Source organism: Crocuta crocuta, unplaced genomic scaffold (assembly GCF_008692635.1).
Source record: "Crocuta crocuta isolate KB4526 unplaced genomic scaffold, BGI_CrCroc_1.0 scaffold55, whole genome shotgun sequence".
Classification (NCBI taxonomy): domain Eukaryota; kingdom Metazoa; phylum Chordata; class Mammalia; order Carnivora; family Hyaenidae; genus Crocuta; species Crocuta crocuta.
The window spans coordinates 6,364,825-6,386,707 of NW_027530512.1; the positions used below are offsets into that span (position 1 = coordinate 6,364,825).

At 37.0% G+C, this 21,883-nt stretch overlaps 1 protein-coding gene across 1 annotated transcript in view; it reads left to right on the forward strand.

Annotated features, from left to right (window-relative positions):
- The window catches only part of KCNH5 (potassium voltage-gated channel subfamily H member 5), a 308,389-nt gene that overhangs the window by 44,509 nt on the left and 241,997 nt on the right, over positions 1-21,883 (forward strand). Inside the window, exons 3-5 of the mRNA XM_077767083.1 lie at positions 1,923-2,029; positions 6,205-6,333; positions 16,249-16,364. Coding sequence (XP_077623209.1) covers positions 1,923-2,029; positions 6,205-6,333; positions 16,249-16,364 — 352 coding nt within the window. The remainder of the gene's footprint in view (positions 1-1,922; positions 2,030-6,204; positions 6,334-16,248; positions 16,365-21,883) is intronic.

The window sequence follows — 21,883 nt, forward strand, 5'->3', positions numbered from 1 at the left end:
ATAGGGGAGTTCTATTGTTAACATTTTGAGGAACCCCCACACCCCTACCGACAGTACAGGAGGGTGCCTGTTTCTCCACATCCTTGCCAGCAACTATAGTCTCTTGATTTGTTCATTTTAGCCACAGAGTAGAGTTTTAGAGGCTTGTAGTTCTCGACTGAGTTCTATATTGTAGATTTTCAGACTTTTGGTGCAGTTCTCTTAGAAAAGTGGGTAATTTCAAACATAAGGAAATTTTTGTGGCATGTAAAATCTCACTTTTTAATTTATGTTTTGTATGTTCCCCATACCCAGGGCAACAGTGTGTGTCTTCTTCAATTTCTCACCATTGTTTTCCTCCCATGAGCCACACCTGTCCCTATCTTAACTGATGAGACTACCTGATGAGAAAGCTCACGTATTATATGTGTAACATGGAGTCTTCACGTTTCCTTGTTGTATGGGAGGATAAAAAAGACCATGCAAGTTGAAATGATGTAATACGATCTTAATACTCAGTGGAAACATTTATACTTATTCTGTGACCTTTAAGAACATCTGTCAAAACATTAAAAACTCTCTTACTGTTGATTATAAATGGAGGGAAATGCAGATAATAGTAAAACTAATATTTAGCACACTGATTTAGAATGTAAGAAATACTGAGAATTAAAGTGTTTCATTTCTTTGTAAAAAACGATCACAAATCACTTGAGTAATACTTGCCTGCTTGTAATACAGCATGACATGAAGAGAGATTTTTTTTTCTCTTAGTAAAGGCTCATACTCCTTCATAAGTCTGTATCAACCTCAACTATTTCATCCTTGTACTCTCACTATTGTGAACTCTCTCCTAGAGCTCTTTTAATGTGGATTTCTTTCACTGGCATCACTTCCTCTGGGAAACTTTGATCCTTTTTGTCACAACCACTTTCCTGACTTATGTTGACAAATTCACCTGCCCTCTGTTCCTCTGGTTGCATATCCAGAGTCTCTCTGCCTTTTTTTTTTTTAAAAAAAAGTTTATTTTGAGAGAGAGAAAGAGAAAGAGAGAGAGCGAGTGAGCAAGCAAATGAGTTGGGAAGAGGCAGAGAGAGAGAGAGAGAGGGAGAGAGAGAATTCCAAGAAGGCTCTGTGCTGTCAGTGCAGGGTCTAGTGTGGGGCTTGATCTCACAAACTATGAGATTGTGATCTGAGCTGAAATCAAGAATTGGACACTTAACTGACTGAGCCACCCAGGCCCCCTATAATCTCTCAAGTGACAGCAGTGTCAACACACCCACAGTCGTGTTTCATCTATACCTTCATGTATGTTCAATTTGAATGTCACTTCCAGCATTATTATTTTTCCTATCTTTGATGGTCAATCTTAGATAGCTAATTCCTGATTTTGATGATCCATTTTTGTAAAATGTCGTGTGGATTTATTGGTGAGAGCCAAGGAGGCAACACTTAATAACAACACTGGGCATGAACTTAACAGATGCACCAATGCTGAGGAGCTTTGAAAGCAGTGATGTGATTGGTTACTGATTATTATGTGTATCTCTTATTTACTAGTGATTTGTAGGCTGAGGAGATAGCAGCAAAGCTTATATTTTATGCAGCCGTTTACAGTTAATATATTATGATAACAGAAATTTGAACCATGCTGTTGGGAAACTGGATTTATTTAACTAAACTGTAGTAACTGAAATCTGTGCCTGTAGGAACTATGTAAATTGATAACTCTCTCTCTCTGTATGTTTGAAATAACTTCTAAACCTAGTTTTTAGCCAGAAGTTTATCAAGATTAAAACATTGTTTCAATAATTTAGTTTCTCTTGTGGAAGCAACATTTTATTTTGTAACTAAAGGTGAATACTTAATCAAAAAAGACAGCTATGTGATTTTATGTAGTATTTGAAAAGCAACACAAAACTTAAATGAGTTTTTTTTTCCAGTTTTATGTACGGAGAATTGACTGACAAGAAGACCATTGAGAAAGTGAGGCAGACTTTTGACAACTACGAGTCAAATTGCTTTGAAGTTCTTCTGTACAAGAAAAACAGTATGTATCTAAATTATCAATAAGTTGTGTCAACTCTGATTTATGTTATGTTTCGGTTAGTGGTAGGTGAGCTGTAGTGTAGGGAGAATATAAAACATTGTTCCTTCTTTTGGCAAAGGCAGGGTGTGCTGATAAAATTAGATAGCAAAACTAACAAATGATTCTACCTATGGAAAGCAACCAGGAAAATATGGTACGGGGTGTGTGTGTATGTGTATGTGTGTGTGTATGGGCAAAATGTTTTGTGATTAATACTCATGGTAAAGATCCTGTAGTTACATGACAGCAACTAAAAATTACAGAGAAATCCATTCATTTCTGCTTATGGTTAAAGGAAAAGGCCATTGTTATCACTGAGTATGTGTGATTATCTTTTTACATGTGCATGGATAACCTGTGATATCTCTTTGAGGTTAGTCTTTACCAATATGACCTTTTGCTAGACTTTCACTCTTGTGTGTGGAAGGCTTACAGATGTAGTCACTACTTTCAGAATAGGCCATTCCCATCTGGTAAATTTGTACTGATTATGGTGAGCTGTTCTCTAGGACAGAATTTGTGAGTGATCAGTTGTGCATTATATAATCACATAAGACTCCATGATATGGACTCTTTCAGAGTTTGGAGGAAAAAACCAGCCAAACAAAAATCAACTAGTATACTCCATAACCAAGTTTTCTTCCTCCCTCCCTCCCTTCCTTCCTTCCTTCCTTCTGAGAGAATGAGAATATGAGTGGGGGAGGGGCAGAAAGAGAGGGAGACACAGACTCCAAAGCAGGCTCCAGACTCTGAGATGTCAGCACAGAGCCTGATGTGGGGCTCAAACTCTTGGAGCTTGAGATCATGACCTGGGCTGAAGTTAGCTGCTTCACTGACTGAGCTATCCAGGCGCCCTACCAACTTTCATTTCTAATTTGTTTTCTTTGGTCTGGTTACTTTTATTTCTTTTTCCCAAATTTACCTTTTTTTTTTTTTTTAAATGAACAGTCACTTCCTACAATGGGTCAATTTATTTACTATTATTGATAAATGATAGCAAAGCCAATTGTTATTTTAGTGGAAGTTGATGGTCACTAAATTCTTCCCCAGTTTGGGAAGCATTTTAGCTTTAACAGGAAATACTTGTTCCATTTTCACAGCTGGTTGAAGTGTTTGCAGCATAATTCATTCTCTCCATCTTACCTCAAACATTTAGTCACTTTAAATTATTTAAAAGAGAAATTAGGTTTCTCTTTTTATCAATGGGTCATCAAAAGGAAAACAGCAACCACAGGCATTGCTTTAAAATTAGTGTACCGGGTAATGGGAATGTTGGTTCTCAATGGTTTTCCCTATGGAATGTGTTAACATTTTATCTTTCATTTTAGAATCAAGGCCAGAGAGGTATTTCTCGTTAGTCTTAGCCAAATGTCTGTTGGGTTGTCACCTAGAATCCATTCTGAATGATCTGCTCTGTCCTCTACCAGAGAAAAGTCAAGCTCAAGGTGCTTTCTGGGTCTTTTTCACCAGGTCCAGATATGTGTTGATAATTTATAGTAGGCCCATATGCCCCCCTGCAATCATTTTCATACAAGGTTGTTATCCTTTGAAGACTTAGATATGTGCCCTGAGTTTAGCAACTAACTTAAGGATACTCCATATTACTAAAGTCATTAAGTCATAAAGAAGAATAAACAAATCTTTGCCTGATTTTAAAGCATGAATGCCAAGTTCACAGTTTCTGAGTTTCTCAAAAATATCTTTGTGGATGGGGATTCTGTTTTCTTTATATCCTTTATATCATGTTAGCAACAACTTGAATTTTACATTCCCAAAAATTTCCTTCCCTGGTAATTTTCTGCTTTACTTTAATGGTTTGAAATTCTCTGATTTGCATTGAGTTTTTTTCCTCTAATATGAAGGATAGATATCATTTATGTCTTTGTATAGAGTTCTCTTTCACTTAAAGCAGCTTTAAAAAATCTTGCAAATTATTATCTGAAGGATCTTGACCATCAAGATACTGAAAAAAGTATGTGCTTGTAACTTTTTAAAATGTTAGAAAAATTCACATGTCTGTGGATAAATGTTTTGGGAATGCCTGAATGCCAACTCTTCCCAACACTTCCATTAAGTAATCAGGTTAAACAGCACTTTGCAAATAAGGGGACTGAGGGATTTGATTGAACACATGTCATCATTGACATTTCACTTTGTAGGCTCTATTTTTAAGGTCCATTGCTCTGGTCAGCAGGGGACTGTTTCTACTCTTGAGAAGAAAACAGTGGCTCTGGGATGATGATTTAAATGAATCTTTCTGTCTGCAAGAAGGGAGACCTGTGATGGCTTGGGCTGCTCCAGATAATCAATGCCAAGGCATTGTCCTGGGTTTCCATCTACAACTGTCCTCTCTGTCTAACCCTGTTAGACTTCCTGCTTCCTTGAACCCCAAAACCAGAATATGGATATTTTACTAGCCACATCTCCTGTCTACTTGGGCCATCTCACCCTGTAGCTCAACTTGAAGAAAAAAAAAATCTACCTTCATATCTGAACGTAATTTTAAAAACAGCCCTGACTCTATGCTAAAATTTGAAAAGTTGCTGTTTTTATAGGAAGTTGGGAAATGTAACATCATCTCTTTTCAAATTTTTAACAGACCTAGGAAAATGACATATTTTTAATGCCCTTTTCTCTCTGTTTATGACCCTGCTGCTTCAAGCTCACTGTGTTGGAACAGCCGTAGGCCATGTATCTGTGAGCATGTGTTTCCGGTGATTTGTAAAACTTCGTACATCACTCACAGTTTTTGGGTACACTGTGTAGAATAAGAAGCAGAAAATAAAGAACAAGTCTGTCTGGGGGATGGTGTGATGGCTTCTGAGATCCCTGTGTTACCCACTGGTCATTTTGGAAAGGGCCATATTTTTCCAAAGGCCCAGGGTTGCAAAGGACCTGAACTGAATATTTCATAAAATTTCCCTCTCTCTAATTCTCTGATTTCTTGAGCCTGGTAGTTAAGCTATCTTGTCTTGTCTAGATGACAAATTCCCCTTTGTGGTGACATTATTATGTGACTTTTTTTTGGCCAAAGCTATGAAGGTTTTCCCTATTTGGTTTTCAACGCAAGCCACTAATAGGCTATCAATTCTCACGTAGAGGCTATTAATAGCTGCATATTTCACTCCCCAAATCCCAAACCTAACAAAAGCCTCTATGTCTTTAAGATAGGAAACTTGGAGAGGCTTTACTGCGTGATGGGTGGTCTAGAAAGAATATGATGCAAACCGTGTCTTTTTGATTTTGATGGAACATTCCTTCAGTGTTTTATTGTTCAATGGGTAATTACTCCTTTGAAGGCATTTCTTGTGTCTTCAAATATTTATTATTTGAAGTAATGCCAGTTCCTGGTTTGTCCAAATGCTGAGACTTAAGTGCTCTGAAACTCTTTGTTTTGTGGAGGCTGCAGAAGCCATTGTTTAAAGAACATAGCGACAGGGTCAAACCTCATTCTTTGAGTGAAGGATATAGGAAGCTGTGGCTCATAAAGAAACCTGAGAATCTCAAGGGTTGGGGACATGTCTTTTTTTTTTTTTTTTCTTGATTGCATTATAAGTTCCAAGTAGAGCTCTGTGTACAACGGTCATCAAGTAGTTGTGATGTCCTCTGTCTCTGATTTAGAGGTGCTGTCAAAGGCATAGAGCCATCGTGTAACTGACTGATGAGAGAAACTTGAGACAGGAATAGTGTTTCAAATGTTCCTTGGAGAGGACTGCCTATCAGGGCATCAGGGATTTCTGTTGAAGTCAGTTGGAAACACTTCTCAAAGTGACAAGGAGATGCACGTAGGAGTGGTCATGCATGGGGAGACTATGAAAAGGGATTTGGTGAGAGAAGCGGGGATGTAGGGACACAGACCCCAAGGTAATACTGGCGTTACCTTAAGTAGTGAGACTGCCATTGTGCTCCTGCGTTGTGAAATGACACCCTCTGCTCTGCTTTCAGATTTTGGGTTGAAAAATGTTTATTAATATTTGAACAACTGGTAGTTGCTTGATTCGGAAAGCAATAAAAATACTGTTGTTTTGGTGCTGGTTCCTGGCATAGCAGTTGGCAGCCAAAGGAAGGGAGAAGGCAGGAGACCAAAGCACTGCTGTGGATCTGTCACACTCTGTTGTCCTTTCTCTCTCTTACAGGAACCCCTGTTTGGTTTTATATGCAAATTGCACCAATAAGAAATGAACATGAAAAAGTGGTGTTGTTCCTATGTACTTTCAAGGATATTACATTGTTCAAACAGCCAATAGAGGATGATTCAACAAAAGGTAATTTCCAAAGTGATGCTACATTTAGGAATTAGGCTGTCAATTATAAATATTGTTATTATTATTATTATTTAGAAAGATACATTGGTTTCCCTGGAAAACACAATTTTACTATGTAATACTTCCTTTGCTTTACATTCATGCTAGCAGTTTATCCATAATCAATTTTATCCAATCATATCATTTGAATGGAAATAACATGGGTTTCCAAAGTTGAAATGAGAATTGATGAACCTAAATTATAATAAGAGGAATTTTCATAGATCATTATTAATTTAGAATCAATATAATGGGATCAAAAACTTCTACCAGAATGAGCTTTAGAAATACAAAATTTAACAACCTTTGGGATGGTTTAGGTGAAGTCTTTTTACAGCACAGTTGATTAGTTGATTGAATTTGGTTGAATTGATAAGTGATTGATTAGTTGATTTTTTTCAGGTTACTTATCATTCTTTACCCATTCAGCTGTTGTAGATACTCTTGGGTATCTATAAGAGTAGATTATGTGAAGATAATTTGTTATCAAGTGAGTGGCTGGCAAAATGCAAACATCCTGACTATAGTCTTAGTATAATATTCAGGGAGATGGCTATAGAAAGCAGTAGTCATTGGCATGTACATGTATCCCCTTTTCTAGGTAACATATTCTCATTTTGTTCCCTCTAATTATGTTTAAATTAAAAACTGGTGTCATATAAATGAAGAATTTCAAATATTCTTAGAAGTTTTTATGAAATGTTATTTTTAATCCCTTTGGAGGTTGAAAATGAAATCTTCTTTGTATTTGGCAAAAATTGTCTTCCTGTCCTTAAAAAAAAAACTGGCACAGGAATTTAATCTTTTTAACTGTAATCATAATTATAGAAAAATTTTATACTTCTATTCCTTGCATATGGAGTCACATATATTGTATTATACCTGGTCAATTTCTGGTTAGTACCAAATTGCAAGAGGAAAATTTTACAATGTGCAAACCATTTAAAGTATAACAGGTCAATTTATTTGCAAATGTTTCTGAAAATGTGTGTATTAAATGATCTCCTGGTAGATTGAATATTTACTTTTGGACTCACACTACCTGTTCCTCTACTTTTACTCAGAGATTCAGTGTCTATGAGGTTTAGGATAAATTTAAATACTATTTTTAAAAATTGAATAGTTTTCTAATGGTATTTAGGTTTAATGCTTATTTGTTTTAAAATTCTAAGGTGCTCCATCCAATAGCCATAGAATATGTGTTCTCAAGCTTACATGGAACATCCACTAGAGAGATCACATTCTAGCCATAAAACACACCCTGACAAATTTAAAGAATAGAAAGCTTTAAAAAGGCATATTTTTAGACCACAATGGAATTAAACCAGAAATCAATAACAGAGAGCTAAGAAATCTCCAAATATTTGGAAATTAACACATTTGTAAATATCCCATGGGTCAAAGAGGGCTTAAGGTAAATTAAAAAACTATTTGGACTGAATGAAAATGAAAATACAAATTATCAAATTTATGGGATGCAGCAAAAGTAGTTGTTAAAAGAAAATGTATATAACATTAAATGCTTATACAAGAAAAGAAGAAAGATACAAAATTAATAACCTAAGCTTCCACCTTAGGGAGACAAAAAAAAAAAAGCAATTTAAACCAAAGCAAGCTGGAGACAAGAAATAAGAAAACTTAGAGCAGAAATCAATGAAGTATAAAATAGGAAAACATTAGAGAAAATCACCACAACTCAAAGCTGGTTCTTTGAAAAGATCATCAAAGTTAATAAACCACTAACCAGGCTAAGCGAGAACAAAGGGAGAAGATACAGGTGACCAATATCAGAAATTAAAGAAGGGCCATCACAGCTCATCCCAAGGACATCAAAGCATTATAGAAGAATACTTTGATCAACTCTAGAGCCACTGAATTGATAATTTAGGGGAAATGAACTATTTCTTTGAAAAACAAACTGCAAAAACTCATACTGGGAGAAATAGATAACCTAAGTCATTCTATATCTATTAAATAAATTTAATCTATAATTAACAAACTGCCAAAACCAAGGATATTTTGGTTTTTTATTTTTTGTTTTTTGTTTTTTTTGTTTTGGAAAATCTGCAGTCTTTTCCGGAAAATAGAAGCAGAGAGAGCTCCCCTAACTCATTCTGTGAGGCCAACACTACCCTCATACCAAAGCCAGATAGAGACACTGTAAGAAAAGAACATTACAGACTAATATTTCTCATGAATATAGATATAAAAACCCTTAATAAAAATTGAGCCCACAGGAAAATCAAGTGGGATCTATTCCACATATGCAAATCTGGTTCAACATGAAAAAATCAATCCCTGTAATTTACCACTTCAACAGGCTGAGAAAGAAAGATTGTATCATCATATTATTCAACATAGGACAAGCATGATGATGAAACATTCATGGTAAAAACTCTTAGTAAAGTAGGAATAGAGAGGAACTTCCTCAACTTGTTAAGGAACATTTATGAAAAACCTATAGCTAACAGCTGACTATATCTTAAAATAATATGTTTTTAAATAAAAAATAATTGGTATACGATTTATGACCTAACATATTCTTCAGATGAATATTTTCTTGCCTTCACACTGAATAACAGTAATACAGAGTATAAAAATTTCATGTCATAGTCTTTTCCCTTAAACAATATTTATATTTATGTTTATGTTCAATTAATATTATTTTATCTCACTTTTTTAAGAGGGATTTAATGACCCAGCTGAAGTTGGGGAGAGTATGGTACATTCTCAGTTTTGGCCTGCTGAACACTGATGGTGTCAGTATATTTAGTCTATTTATAGAAACTGAAAGTTGACGGCATTTAAAGTGAGATTGGGGAAAAGGTGCTAATGTATAGAGTTGGCTTTTCTCAAATTAATGCCCTTCCATTTATCTGTCTACACCGCCATCCTTACATTGTATCCTTACATTGGAATCAGAGTTCTTCCTCTGGTAAAATCTCTTAACTGCGTAACTCATTCTTATAAAAGAAAATGGCATTTGAATAAATGCCAAATAACTTAGACCTTTTGATTTTGAACTATGTGCCAGATAGGTATGTAAATTAGAGTTTAGAAGGGAAATCAGACTCCACTGTGAAAAGCATTAGAGAAGACTATCTCTTTCCAAGGCCTGAATCTGTAGAGGAAGAGCTTATTTTAAGCAGACTTTTATTTTGAGACTCTTGCACACCTTTCAAATACATAACCGATTATTGAAAAAGTAATGTGCAATGTAACTATGAATGTTGTATATGAGCTACTTTCTATTATTCATATGAGCTGTAAAATTAATATGAAAAATTCAATAGAAATAAAATATTTATGTCCTTAAATAATCATCCTGCTATCTCTATGAGGGTAGAAGCTTAGGAAAGTATGTTTGGAAATCTTGGCAGAAGAATATGTCTCTTAAATTCTTAAGTTTAGTAAAGGGGACTATGGAATTTTTAAGCAAGTGCAGATGAAATTTCGTGATAATACCATAATATCAAAATTTGGGTGTAATGCATTAAACTGGGAGATGGTAGATTTACTTTTAATTCAGCCTTGGGCACCAGAATTTTTTTTTCTTTTCTTTTCTTTTCTTTTTTTTTTTTTTTTTTTTTCAATATGTTTTTTNAGAGAGAGAGAGAGCGTGAGCAGGGGAGGGTCAGATAGAGAGGGAGATACAGACTCGGAAATAGGCTCCAGGCTCTGAGCTGGCAGTCAGCACAGAGCCCGACGTGGGGCTCGAACCCACGAACCGCGAGATCATGACCTAAGTGAAAGTCGGACGCTTAACCGACTAAGCCACCCAGGCGCCCCGGGCACCAGAATTTCTTAATGTGAGACTTTTCATGACTCCTCACAGGAAAATTTAGTTTGCCTTTTTATCTATTTTACCAATTTTCCCCCCAACCAAAAATGCTGATTAAGCACACAGAATGCTCCAGGCACTATTCTATGTCCTGAAGATACATAGTTTCTTCCCTCACATCCTAATGGGGGAAGGGGAGACAAACAAGTAAATATAGATTGGAAGGTTTCTTCTGATCGCTCTTATTTTCTCAGTAATATAAAACACATGATTCTCACCTGAGAGTAAGGATGGTGAAGGAGATGAAGTATTGAAGATTTGGGGAGAGGAGTAGGCATGAAACGGTGATCTAAGAGAGTGGAGAAGTGAGTGGGCAAGGGGAATGTAACAGGTTTGCTGAACACTAAGGTCTGCTTGGGGCTAGCAACTGCTGAATTCCACCAGCATCCTTGAGCATGATTATATGTTTTACTCCCCCAATGTTTAGTCAAAGGTGTATGGATGCAGAAGTAATGAAGAGTTGGATTTAACCAGAGTTGGGATTTGGTGAGGTGAGTAAAATGAAAAGACTCAGACAGAGGATTAGGGAGTTGAGGCTGTTGCAATGGAGGTGACAAAGGGTATTTGCAAAATTCTGAAGAAATATGTAGGTAGTAGAATTCTACCTGGGATATTGGAAATAGTGTTTTAAGATGTAGAGTAGAAAAGTTAATTCCATACATTGGCAGACAAGAATGTAACTTTTAATCCAGAGCAAGGGCATTTTACCTTCTCAGTGTGAAAAAGGGGCCAGTGAGTAGAGCAAGGGTCCACAATCCTTTGAAGACTTGTCAAGGTTGTAATTAACATTAATCTCCTTCTATGTGATTTGGTATTTTTACCAAGAAACCCAGAGATATAGTTGAAAGATTGTGAACTAATTCTGAATTTTATTTGTGAATTGTATCTGGGATAGTAACTATAATGTGATTGCAATTTAAGTGCACCTCTTCCTCATAATGAATCTCACCACACCAAAACTTCATTCTAGGTTGATTTTTGCCTTTAAAATTAATGGTACTGAATGATGTCAATGATACCTTTGACTTATACTGTGATGGATGGTGGTAAAAACCATTGAGGGAGAAGGAAACCTGTTTTGATGGAGTAGTCACGATCTGACAGGAACTTTATCTTCTTTATTGTTCTTTCCTACACAGTTCTGAAAATTAGTATTGCTATCTCTGTTTTACTGTCTCCTGACATGAAAAGTGTGACTGATTTTCAATCCCATATTCTCCCTATTGCACTATGCTGTCTTATCCTTTCTGCTGGAAACTTACTATTGCATTTTGGCTACTTTAATCCTCTGCTTTCCTTTTTTTCCCCTGCAACAATTGAGAGCACTATGATTCTAGCAGAATTGTACTGTGTTAAACCAATGAAATTTACTGATAATAATTCAAGGGAGCAAAGCATTCTTGTTATCTTTTGTTCCTGGTACTGAGGTCTTAGAACTGTTACTGAGCTAATCAGTCAATGGTACCCGATTCATCATTTGTAATAATACAAAGGGGAAAAATTACAGCCAAGAAATCCATTCTGTTGATTATCCATATGTGCTCTAAAAGAGATGGCCAGAATCTCTACCCATTTATCTGTGCAGTATTGTCATACAGATTCCAAAACTGCCAAGACACTTACGGTGTGAAATATCCTGTGCCAAATAGTTATGGCATCTTCATGCCAATAATTGAGACAAAAAATTCCTATAGAGTGAAACTAACAGCAAAAATAGCAGCCTTCCCCTTGTGGGAAGCCAATGGTTTTCTTTAGAGAGGAAACAACATATGAAATATGAGTAATTATACCATGTAGTCTCTTTGGCCAAGTGTATAATTGTTTGCCTAAGCTTTTTTTCTTATAGATTAGAATCTTGTGTTGCAGTCTAGTAAGATTGATTTAACTGCCTCTTTGACTTCCTCTTATTTTTAAGATTAGGCAGTCCATGACAAAGAGGTTAATTGCAACCCAATAGAGCTAAACTAATGTTTTATTAAGAAGGAGCTGGCATCCTGAGCTTTTAGGAGAACAAATGTTCTCATAATTCCACAAGCAACTCATAGAGCAAGTTTTAGGCTCTTCATATTCAGCTCTCTGTTCACATTACCCCATATCGACCACATCTAAGTAACATCAGCGAACTGTGCTGAATAATCAGTTATACCAGTTAGGTCTCTGTAAAGGTGAGATCAGTAAATGTATCGCTGGAAAAAGTTAGAACTGCTGATGTGCCTTTTTTTCTGACCTAGACAGTATGGCTGCTCAACTTTTTTAGTTCGACTGTATGGGGGGGTTGGTGATAGAGCAAATGAACTAATTTAGTTAATAACTTAGGCAATTTCAGATGTGTCCAAGGGCACAAAAGGATTGGCATAGGAAATTTACTGTGGTGGTGTTAGTGATAGTGAAAAACCTAGAAATCACTTAAATGCCCATGAGTAGAACATAAGCATGATCAGAAAAGAGCCAATGTCTACCTCTTTGAGATTATAAAGAGGCAGGCAAGATTCAGTGCCATGTGGGTGGGTCTAGAGATGGAGGGGACAGAAAGGAAATTGAAGGGTATCGTCTTTCTTATGGCCTCTGTTTATTCAATAACATTTGACAAGGTAATTGGCTGAGAGTGAGGAAGGAGGGGTGGTATAGGGGTTTTGAGAAAAATGCTAACTGTTGAGAACTGAGAATTATAAAAAAGCCCTAATCCTAACCATGACTGTAGGAAATGAGAGAACACATGTCATTTGATGATTTGTATTCTTCCATGTGTCAACGAATTTATTCTTTCAATATCTCTTTTAATATTTTTTCAAAATATTTTCTGGATTAACCTTATTCTGGGAATAAAAATGTGCTTTTTTAATCTAATACTTAGACATACTGTGTGTAACATTACTTGTCTTAAAAATATGAAGCTTCAATTAGTATAACATTGCCTTGGAAGTTTCTAGAAACATTCAATGCAATTATAATATCAAATTGAAGTAAGAAAGAGAAATGATCACAGGAAATACTTTAATGTATCTATTGCCAACATTGTCATCTGAAGACACCCTTAATATTTACCCAACAAAGCAAAACCAAATCCAACCCATGATAATAAAACAAAGGGGGGCTTATTTTAAATCTGATTTTTAAGTTACAAGTAAGTCAATTAGTTAATTAATGGCCTGTTTTATGCCAGACCCTGATCAAGTGCTTGAATATGGAGAGATGAACAATAAATAGTTCAGTAAGAGTTGACTAGCATGTTAATCAACAACTGCCATTAGTGTTGCAAGTGCCATGTGGGGTATTTATCCTATGATGTGCAAGCACAGAGGAGGACAGCTCTCTTATGAGTGGATCAAAGAAGCAGCCAGAAGGAGATAATGCTTTAACTGAATCTAGAGGTGGCAGTCAGTGTTAGCCAGACATATGGGAATGGGGGAAGCATTTCAGGCAGGCAGAATGATTATAATGCTTGAAAACCTGGACGCAATGAATATCATAGGATGTACAGAGAATTCCCAGAAGATTTAATTTTAGTTCTTAATTTATTCTTCTTTTAATTTGCTATTAATTTTAGTAGGGCTAGCATACAGAGTATGTATAGAGAAGTAGAAGGAGATGAATGCAGAGGAAATCTTTGGTCAGAAACTAAATGACCTATATACCAAGAAAATGCACTGTTACTCTGAAGGCCTCCAGGGATCTCCTAAAGAGTTTGAAATAGGGAAATGGGAAGTACTTTGGCAGCAATGTAGAGTTTCTTGGAGAGTATATGGTCAGAGAGTAGATATAGAGTATAGTCTTTTTTTTTTTTAAATATTTTTATTTATTTCTAGGAGAGAGAGAGAGAGCGTGAGCAGCGGAGGGTCAGAGAGAGAGGGAGATACAGACTCTGAAATAGGCTCCAGGCTCTGAGCTGGCAGTCAGCACAGAGCCCGACGTGGGGCTTGAATCCACAAACCGCGAGATCATGACCTAAGCGAAAGTCGAAAGTCGGACGTTTAACCGACTAAGCCACCCAGGCGCCCCGAGTATAGTCTTTAAGATGCTGCCAACCTAACTCAGGTTGAAGATTGTCTGATATATAGAGATGGAAAGAGGAGATTCAACTTGAGTGAATTTATTAATAGGTTATAGTCTACAAGTCTTGGAAGTGATTGGATACGTGGGTATCCACGTGGGTATGGAGGTAACAGTGAAGGAGGATGGTAAATTTCAAGTTTCTGATTTGGACATCTGAACATATCATGGGGCTAGTCACCAAGTCCAAGAATACATGAACGATGAAGAGTTGGAGATGAAGGGAGAAGATGATACCAGTGTTGCACATGCTGAGTGTCAGATGCCTATAGAACATATTTGTCAAAGTTGGCTAGTGGCTGATTAGATACAAGATAGGTCTAATTCTGAGAAGAAGAGTCTAGACTGGTGACACAGATTGCACATTGGTCTTTTACATTGACAAGTTCTTAGAGAGCTGGTGGCATATCTGGTGGTGGTGGTGGTTCTTCTTTTCTTTTTCCTTCCTCCCTCCCTCCCTCCCTTCCTTCCTTCAGCACATTGCACAGGGTTAGCCTTAGGGATACATACAATTCCCAAAGCCTATCTTTTCTTTTTTTTCTAGTCACTAGGATTAAGTCCATTAATGGGGAATTAAGGACATTATATCAATTGATGCCAGTTTACTTATTTTATAATCCATTTGTTGGGTACCATAGAGGGAGCTGAACTGGTGAGGAAACACAAAACTTAAATGAAGTCAGAATTAGCTTGAAGAATGATAGTAAAGTATGATATCATCTACCTAGTATAATTTGAAAGGCATTTGACTGGTTTCTGCTGAGGATTTCTTCATTTTTGGTCACAGCGTCTGAAATTTCATCATTGTCATTACCATCTTTCCTTGAGACCATCAGAAGTTTTCCTAAATTTAAGGAGTTATTTGGCAAATAACCTAGTGAAGGGCAATATCATAGAAGTTATCAAATGGTCGTATTGGATCTTTAATAAATTAGTGCTTTTGGAATATCTAGAGAAAGGATAATTGATACAGGTTCAGAGTATGGTTAGTTTTGCTCTACTTATTCATATCCCCTTGACATTTCCTTGAAGCTAATTATTTTAATAATGGAAATTTGAGGCCTTGGGTAGAAATTTCTTTCTCATTAAATTCACAGCCCCTCCCCCCAGGAATTAAAATTACTTCTCTTTCAGAAAACAATGTTAGCGATTCTAGCTATTTAAAGAATGATATTTTAGACATGACTGTAATTAACAAGAGAGAAATAACATTTTGCTATGTTACAAAAAAGATGAAAATATGATATGAACCATAATATGTGAGATTTGTTGAAATAGGGTTTCATTTTATTATGTGTATATATCTACACATGAATGCACAGTAAAATTGTTTTTTATTAGGCTATAATAAATAACCCCCATCTTCCAGTAGCTTAACACAACAGAAAGATATTTCTTGCTCACATTAAAGTCTAAGGCAGAAGATCCACGGCATATGGCAGTCTTCCCTTCATGGAGTCAGTGCTTTACTATTCCCTAGGGGCTTTTTGTCACTTGCATCGAGCTGGTAGAAGGAGGGAGAAAGTGCAGAGAAGTCTCACTTGCTTCTTAAGTTGTGGCATATATGAGAGTGACACATAACATTTCTGCTTTCATTCCATTGATGAGAACTAGGGGCATGGGCATGGCTGGATGCAAAGAATGCTAGGAAATAATATTTTTGGCTGGGCAGCTGTTTTCCAGTAACAAATCTCTAAAATTCAAGGGGGAACACAGAATTTTGTGGAGAGCTGTACCTTGGCTACAGGAACTATGTAATAGATATGAGCAAAACAGAAAGGTCACACATAAAAATTACTCATTACTTTATAGCTACACTTGAAATATGTGGTGATGTCTATGGAGAAATAAAGTGCTTTAGATTGACACTTTTTATTAGTTCTGGATGTTATGCTGTTTCTGAGATCCCCTGAATATTAGCAAGAATGTTGGGTTCCATATTCATTATATGTGAAAAACTGAGACTTTCTCTCCTTACTTTTAAGGTTGGACAAAATTTGCCCGGTTGACACGGGCGTTGACAAATAGCCGAAGTGTTTTGCAGCAGCTCACGCCAATGAATAAAACAGAGGTGGTCCACAAACATTCAAGATTAGCTGAAGTAAGTGGGAGACTAACTTTCCTTCCCAAGATGGTGGTGGGAGTACATTTTTTCCCCTGAAATGATTCGATATAGATATTTGTGGTTATTATTTTGTAAGTACTTATCTTCTAATTATTTTTCTTGTGTAGATTTATAGAAACTTCAAATATATCTTTTTATTCTCTTGTATTTTTGAAATGGGAAACTAGTTCATGATATCCCAAGTGATACCTGTAGAGGGTGAAATTTTGAGTAAATGAGATAGGAAGTTCACTCATTTCATCCATTTATGTATGTAGCACACACTCATTGAGGGTTGTCTCTGTACTTGGTACTCTATCAAGGATGTGAAGATGAATATGCCGTGGGCTCTACCATCAAGGAACTAAAGATCAAGAAAACAGTGACCATAGAATGTTATAAATAGGATGACAGAGTGCAGTGGGAACACACGCAAGAGCATTTACCTTGACTTGAGGCTCTAGGGAGGCTTACCTGCGTGAGATGATACCTGGGCTGAGTGAATCTTGAAGGAAAAATATAAGAAATAGGTAAAGAAGGGATGCAGGTCATTCCTACCAGGGAGAACAGCATGGGCAGAGGCACAGAGATGAGACTGTAGGATGACTCTGAGTGTGAGTTCACTTTGGATGAAGTCAGGTGAAGGAAGGTTTAAAGTAATGTATAGCAGAACAGGAGTGGTTGGTGTCCCATGTTAGGGAAGAGATATGATCACATTTGTGCTTCAGAGAAACCTCTCAAAAGGACATTAGTCCCTATGGTTTTCTTTGCAGTGCTGTTTTTCTTGTATTAATTTAAAAACACGATTCTAAGAAGGAGTCCATAGATTTCACCAGATTGCCAAAGAGATCCCTTGTCCAAAAATGATTAAGAACCCTGCTTGATCTAGTGGCTCTGTGTTGAATGGGAGGACAGAAAAACCAGTTAAGAGGACTTAGTGGTAAATCAGCTAGGTTGGCTATGGCTTTAAGCAAGGAAACCAGGAGCAGAAGTGGACAGATTGCAGACACACCAAGATTAGAGTCAAAGTATTTGTTGCCTAGTACTGTTGGCTAAAAAAGCAGCAAATATAAAAGGAGGCAGAGACGGTTGTGGGCAATGGCAATGAGTTCAGTTTGGGCCATATTAAGTTTGAAGTGACTGACAGAACATCCAAGTAGGGATGCCTCAAAGGTAGAGGGACTTACGGGTCTGGCTCTGGAGGGATATCTGGGTCTGAGTTGCAGTCGTTGGTGCCATAGGACGATGATGTTATCCAGAGAAAGTATAGTGACCCAGAGAGAAAAGGAATTAAGGACAGGACTCCAGGTAGAAGCTTTGCTGTTCATGTGTCTTCTTTAATCATCACTTGTCTTCCTGGTATGAACAATGCCAAAAATTAATTAAGCTACCAAAGCTCGGTAGAGCAGTTAGTGGGCACTCAGAAAACGTTTTGAGATGGCTTACCAAAAAAGAGAGAGATAAAATTAAATGTCTGTGTTCATCAGTTTTCTCTGCTGGAGAAAAGTGAGTTGAAGCACTCTAGAGTACCTTTCTGAACTGGTTGCAGATATTAAATTTGGTTTGGAGAGGGTTAGAAAGTAAAGTATGTTCCTTGAATTTGGAGAATTTTGGAGTTTTTCTTGGACCGTAGCTAACTGGGGGACTTGAAAGGCTTTCTGCTTTAAATAGCACTGTTAGCTTAGGGAGAGACTAAAACTTGGATGTGCAAACATGTTTTTAAAAACCCACGTGTGACCATGAATACAACTAAATATTAATAATAATGATAATTTCAATATTTTAAAAGACAATATACAATTGGCACAAGATTTAAAGTTTTAAAGAAATTTTATTTTTGAGAGAGAGAGGGAGACAGAGCGTGAGTGAGGGAGGGACAGAGAGAAAGGGAGACATGGAATCTGAAGCAGACTCCAGACTCTGATCTGTCAGCACAGAGCCTGATACTGGGCTTGAACTCATGAACTGTGATATCATGACCTGAGCTGAAGTCAGATGCTTAACCAACCGAGCCACCCAGGTGACCCTCAATTAGCACAAAATTTAAAGCAGACTGTTAGATACAACTTTCCTTTGTCAATAATTCTTGTTATGACGTACTACTTGATTTTACAGTTTTCTTTTCTGCCTCAGTTGTCCCTTTCTTTCTATAAAACAAGCTGGAGTGGAAGAGCTTGTTTGTGTAACTGCTGACTTTCATAGCTATGATTTTTTCCAGCTCTTAACGATAGCTTATTCAGAGTTATTCTTTTCTCTGTTAAACCTTTGGGCAAGAACAAGAGGAAAGGGACTGTAGAGAGGAAATTTTTTTACCTTAGCACCCTGAATCACTCATTGTTTTTATTCTTCTGCATCAATTGCAAAGTTTCTCTCCCCTCGACAGCTCATGTTTTTCTTTTGTTTTTCTTTTTTAGTAAATTTAATTCTTGTTTCTTCCCATCTGATTTTATTTTGTTTTTATTTTTTTGCTTTGCCTTTTGATTATTGTTAGTTTCTTTATTGATCATCCCTAATTCACAAACCTGACTCAGATACAGAATAGTTTCTGTCAGGTCACAGGCTCGATTTCAGAGAACATGAAGAGATAACAAGATCTCAAAAGATACTTTGCTTGCATGTGCTCTGAGTTCAAAGGTTGACCCACAAGAAGCATCAAGTTTGCAAAAGGTTATCATTTCAAAAATTTTACTCAGAGTCTTAAATTGTGTTCAACCAGAGTATTTGGATTTGCTGGTAAATTTCAGGCTTTCACTTTTTCCAAGACCTATAAATTTTATCTCAATTCCATCTGGACACCTTCATTTGGAGCTGATTCCCAGTTTCAGAGATCCTGGTCTCTGTGTAGCAGTTCATCAATTGTCCACATGAACTGATATCCTGCTAACTAGCTTCAGCTTTCCACTTTTATACTGGTGGAGAGATAAATATCCATAACAATGCCATGCCCATGGTCCTGATTCTATTAGCGTCAGTGCTCTCAGATATTCAGAGAGAAAGAATGTGTCTGTATTGATACAAAAATACATCAGACAATGTGTTTTCATTCCCCTCCACCTCAGGCTCATCGCTTATGAAAGTACAAGTGGAATAGCAATGAAAGTGAAGACTTGTTACTCACTGCTTTATAAAAGCACCCCAGTGCCAGAGAGAAGATGAAAGTAGTGCTCTGCATGTGAGAGACATCAAAGTGCAAGCATATGTGTTCCTTTGTTGTTGATGCCATGCTTTTGCTCCTTGTCCTCCTGTAGCTTTTCTGGATCCTTTTTACATGTGCACGTCACTATCTGAACTGGGTCCCGACTGGCTAAAGAAATATCAGACAAGAGTTTTACCTTGGACCATATGTTATAATCACCCAAGAAAGGTTTTGAAGTTTCAAAAAATATAGGCCTGAAAAAGAGTATACTGTAGTTTAAAAACTGTCGTCAGATGATTCTAGATTTTAGTCAGATTTAAGGGAGACGGACAGACCTTAGGAGTGATCCCATTCCATCTCTAGAGAAGAAATCTCATGTTCTGCCAAGGTGCTAGGCAGAGAAGACTTGTCTATAAACACAGTGTGTGGGGCCTGTCTAAAAACACAGTGCTTTTAGGGGTCCATGAGCTGTTTGACTTTCTATTAACAGTAGAAGAAAAAATTAAACTTTGAGGTTAAAAACTTGAATATATACTATTAATTTTTCTTCTTTGCAACAATGCAGTTGTAAAATGCAATTTTTATTTTATTTTTTAAATGTTTATTTGTTTATTTTGAGAGAGAGAGAGTGAGAATGAGCAGGGGAGGGGCAGAGAGAGAGAATACTAAGTAGTAGGTCCATGCTGTTAGTGGAGTGCTCGACACAGGGCTTGATCCCATGACCATGAGCTCATGACCCGAGCTGAAATCAAGAGTTGGATATTTAACCAACCAGGTGCCCCTATTTTATTTTATATTTTATGGAGGAGGGGTCAGGAAGGCAAAAATGCTCAGGACCTGTAAAGGTCGTAATGCACCCNACCCAGGCGCCCCTATTTTCTAAGTACAATTTCTTTGTGCTCCAACTATAGTCTGTGTAGATATAGATGGTAAAATACTACCATTGACTATGAAGAGTGTTTTCATGTCTAATACAGTGAAGTTGGAATGGATAGACCAGTGGTTATCAAGTGAAAGAGAAACCATGATTATGTATGATGCTGTATACATAAAGCTCTATCTCCAAATGAAGCTTTCATTCCTGGTAGGAAAATTTGCTGCTAAGTAGTTAAGACCTTATGGGAAAAATATGGCTGGGCACTGATAATGAGGATAAATACTTAAAAATCTTTATAAATAGTTTGTATAGCCCCCAGACTAACAACAATGGTTATAATACACAACTAAAGAGAATACTAGTGATGTTTTTTACATTTCAAAATATTAATGGTCGGTATTATATACTTAGTTTTCAGTTATGTAAGTTCTATGCCTGAAAGAAACTTTTCAGGATAATTCTCAAGTTTCAAGAAGTGCTAGTATATTTGCTTTGCTTTGTGGCTTGTGAGTTACATGCTAATAGTTATTTTTGTTTATATCCTTACATTTAAATATTTAATGAATTTATAACTTAGTGGTAACTTTTTAAATCCTACTGGATCCCATTAGTCCTGGAGACATTGACTAGTTGGATATATTAGGTGAAAAAGCTGCTGGAAATATTATTTATCAAAGTCTTATTTACAAACTCCTTAACACATAGGTTTACTCAGCCTTAGCTTCATTGAAGACATGGAGCAGAGCTCTCTGATCTATTTCTTCAACCCCTTTTCAAAGTTTCCAGGTTCTGGAAAACAATGCTAAGTCTATGTTTGTTACTTTTGCCCAGTGCTGCCCAGACCTCTACTCTTGCTCTGTCATCTGCTTTCTGTCTTTGTCTCTTTAATTAGACCTGCTTAGAGTAAGTCAAGGTTCAAATAACCTTGCAGTGAAAATTTTCCACTTGTCGTATAGGTAGAGAGAAGCAAACCTGAGTATTTAGCACTTTTTTCCCTAAAGAGAATATGCATCTGAGCAGGAAATACAGTTCTTTAATCCAGGTCAAAGGGAGAAAAGGAAAAAGTAGGCTATAATATTTACAACCCTGATATCACTATGCTAGTCATTAGGGACCTTGCTGAGTCCCACTCAACAGCAAGATCACCGACAGTGTGTTCCTGGGGTTCAGCGAGGCCATCAGAATCAAAGTTATGCTCTCTGAGGTGCTAAATATGTGTGAAGAATGGATAATGGTGAGTCACCCAAATAACTGCTGTATAATCAAGTTAGAGATGTGATTTTGGGCAGGCTTGCAAGTGAGTGTACAGAAAGCAGTCCCAGAAGTGGATGTCCAGCAGTGCTGTGGATCAGTGTTGGTGCCGGAGGAAGTCATCCAGAGGATGTGACTGCTGGTTGACCCTTGAGCTGGACCCAGGCAATTGAAGGCTCCTCATTCATGTCCTTCGAGTGTACACTCTGCCCCTCTATTCCCACAGTGGGAGCCATTCAAGGACATAACACT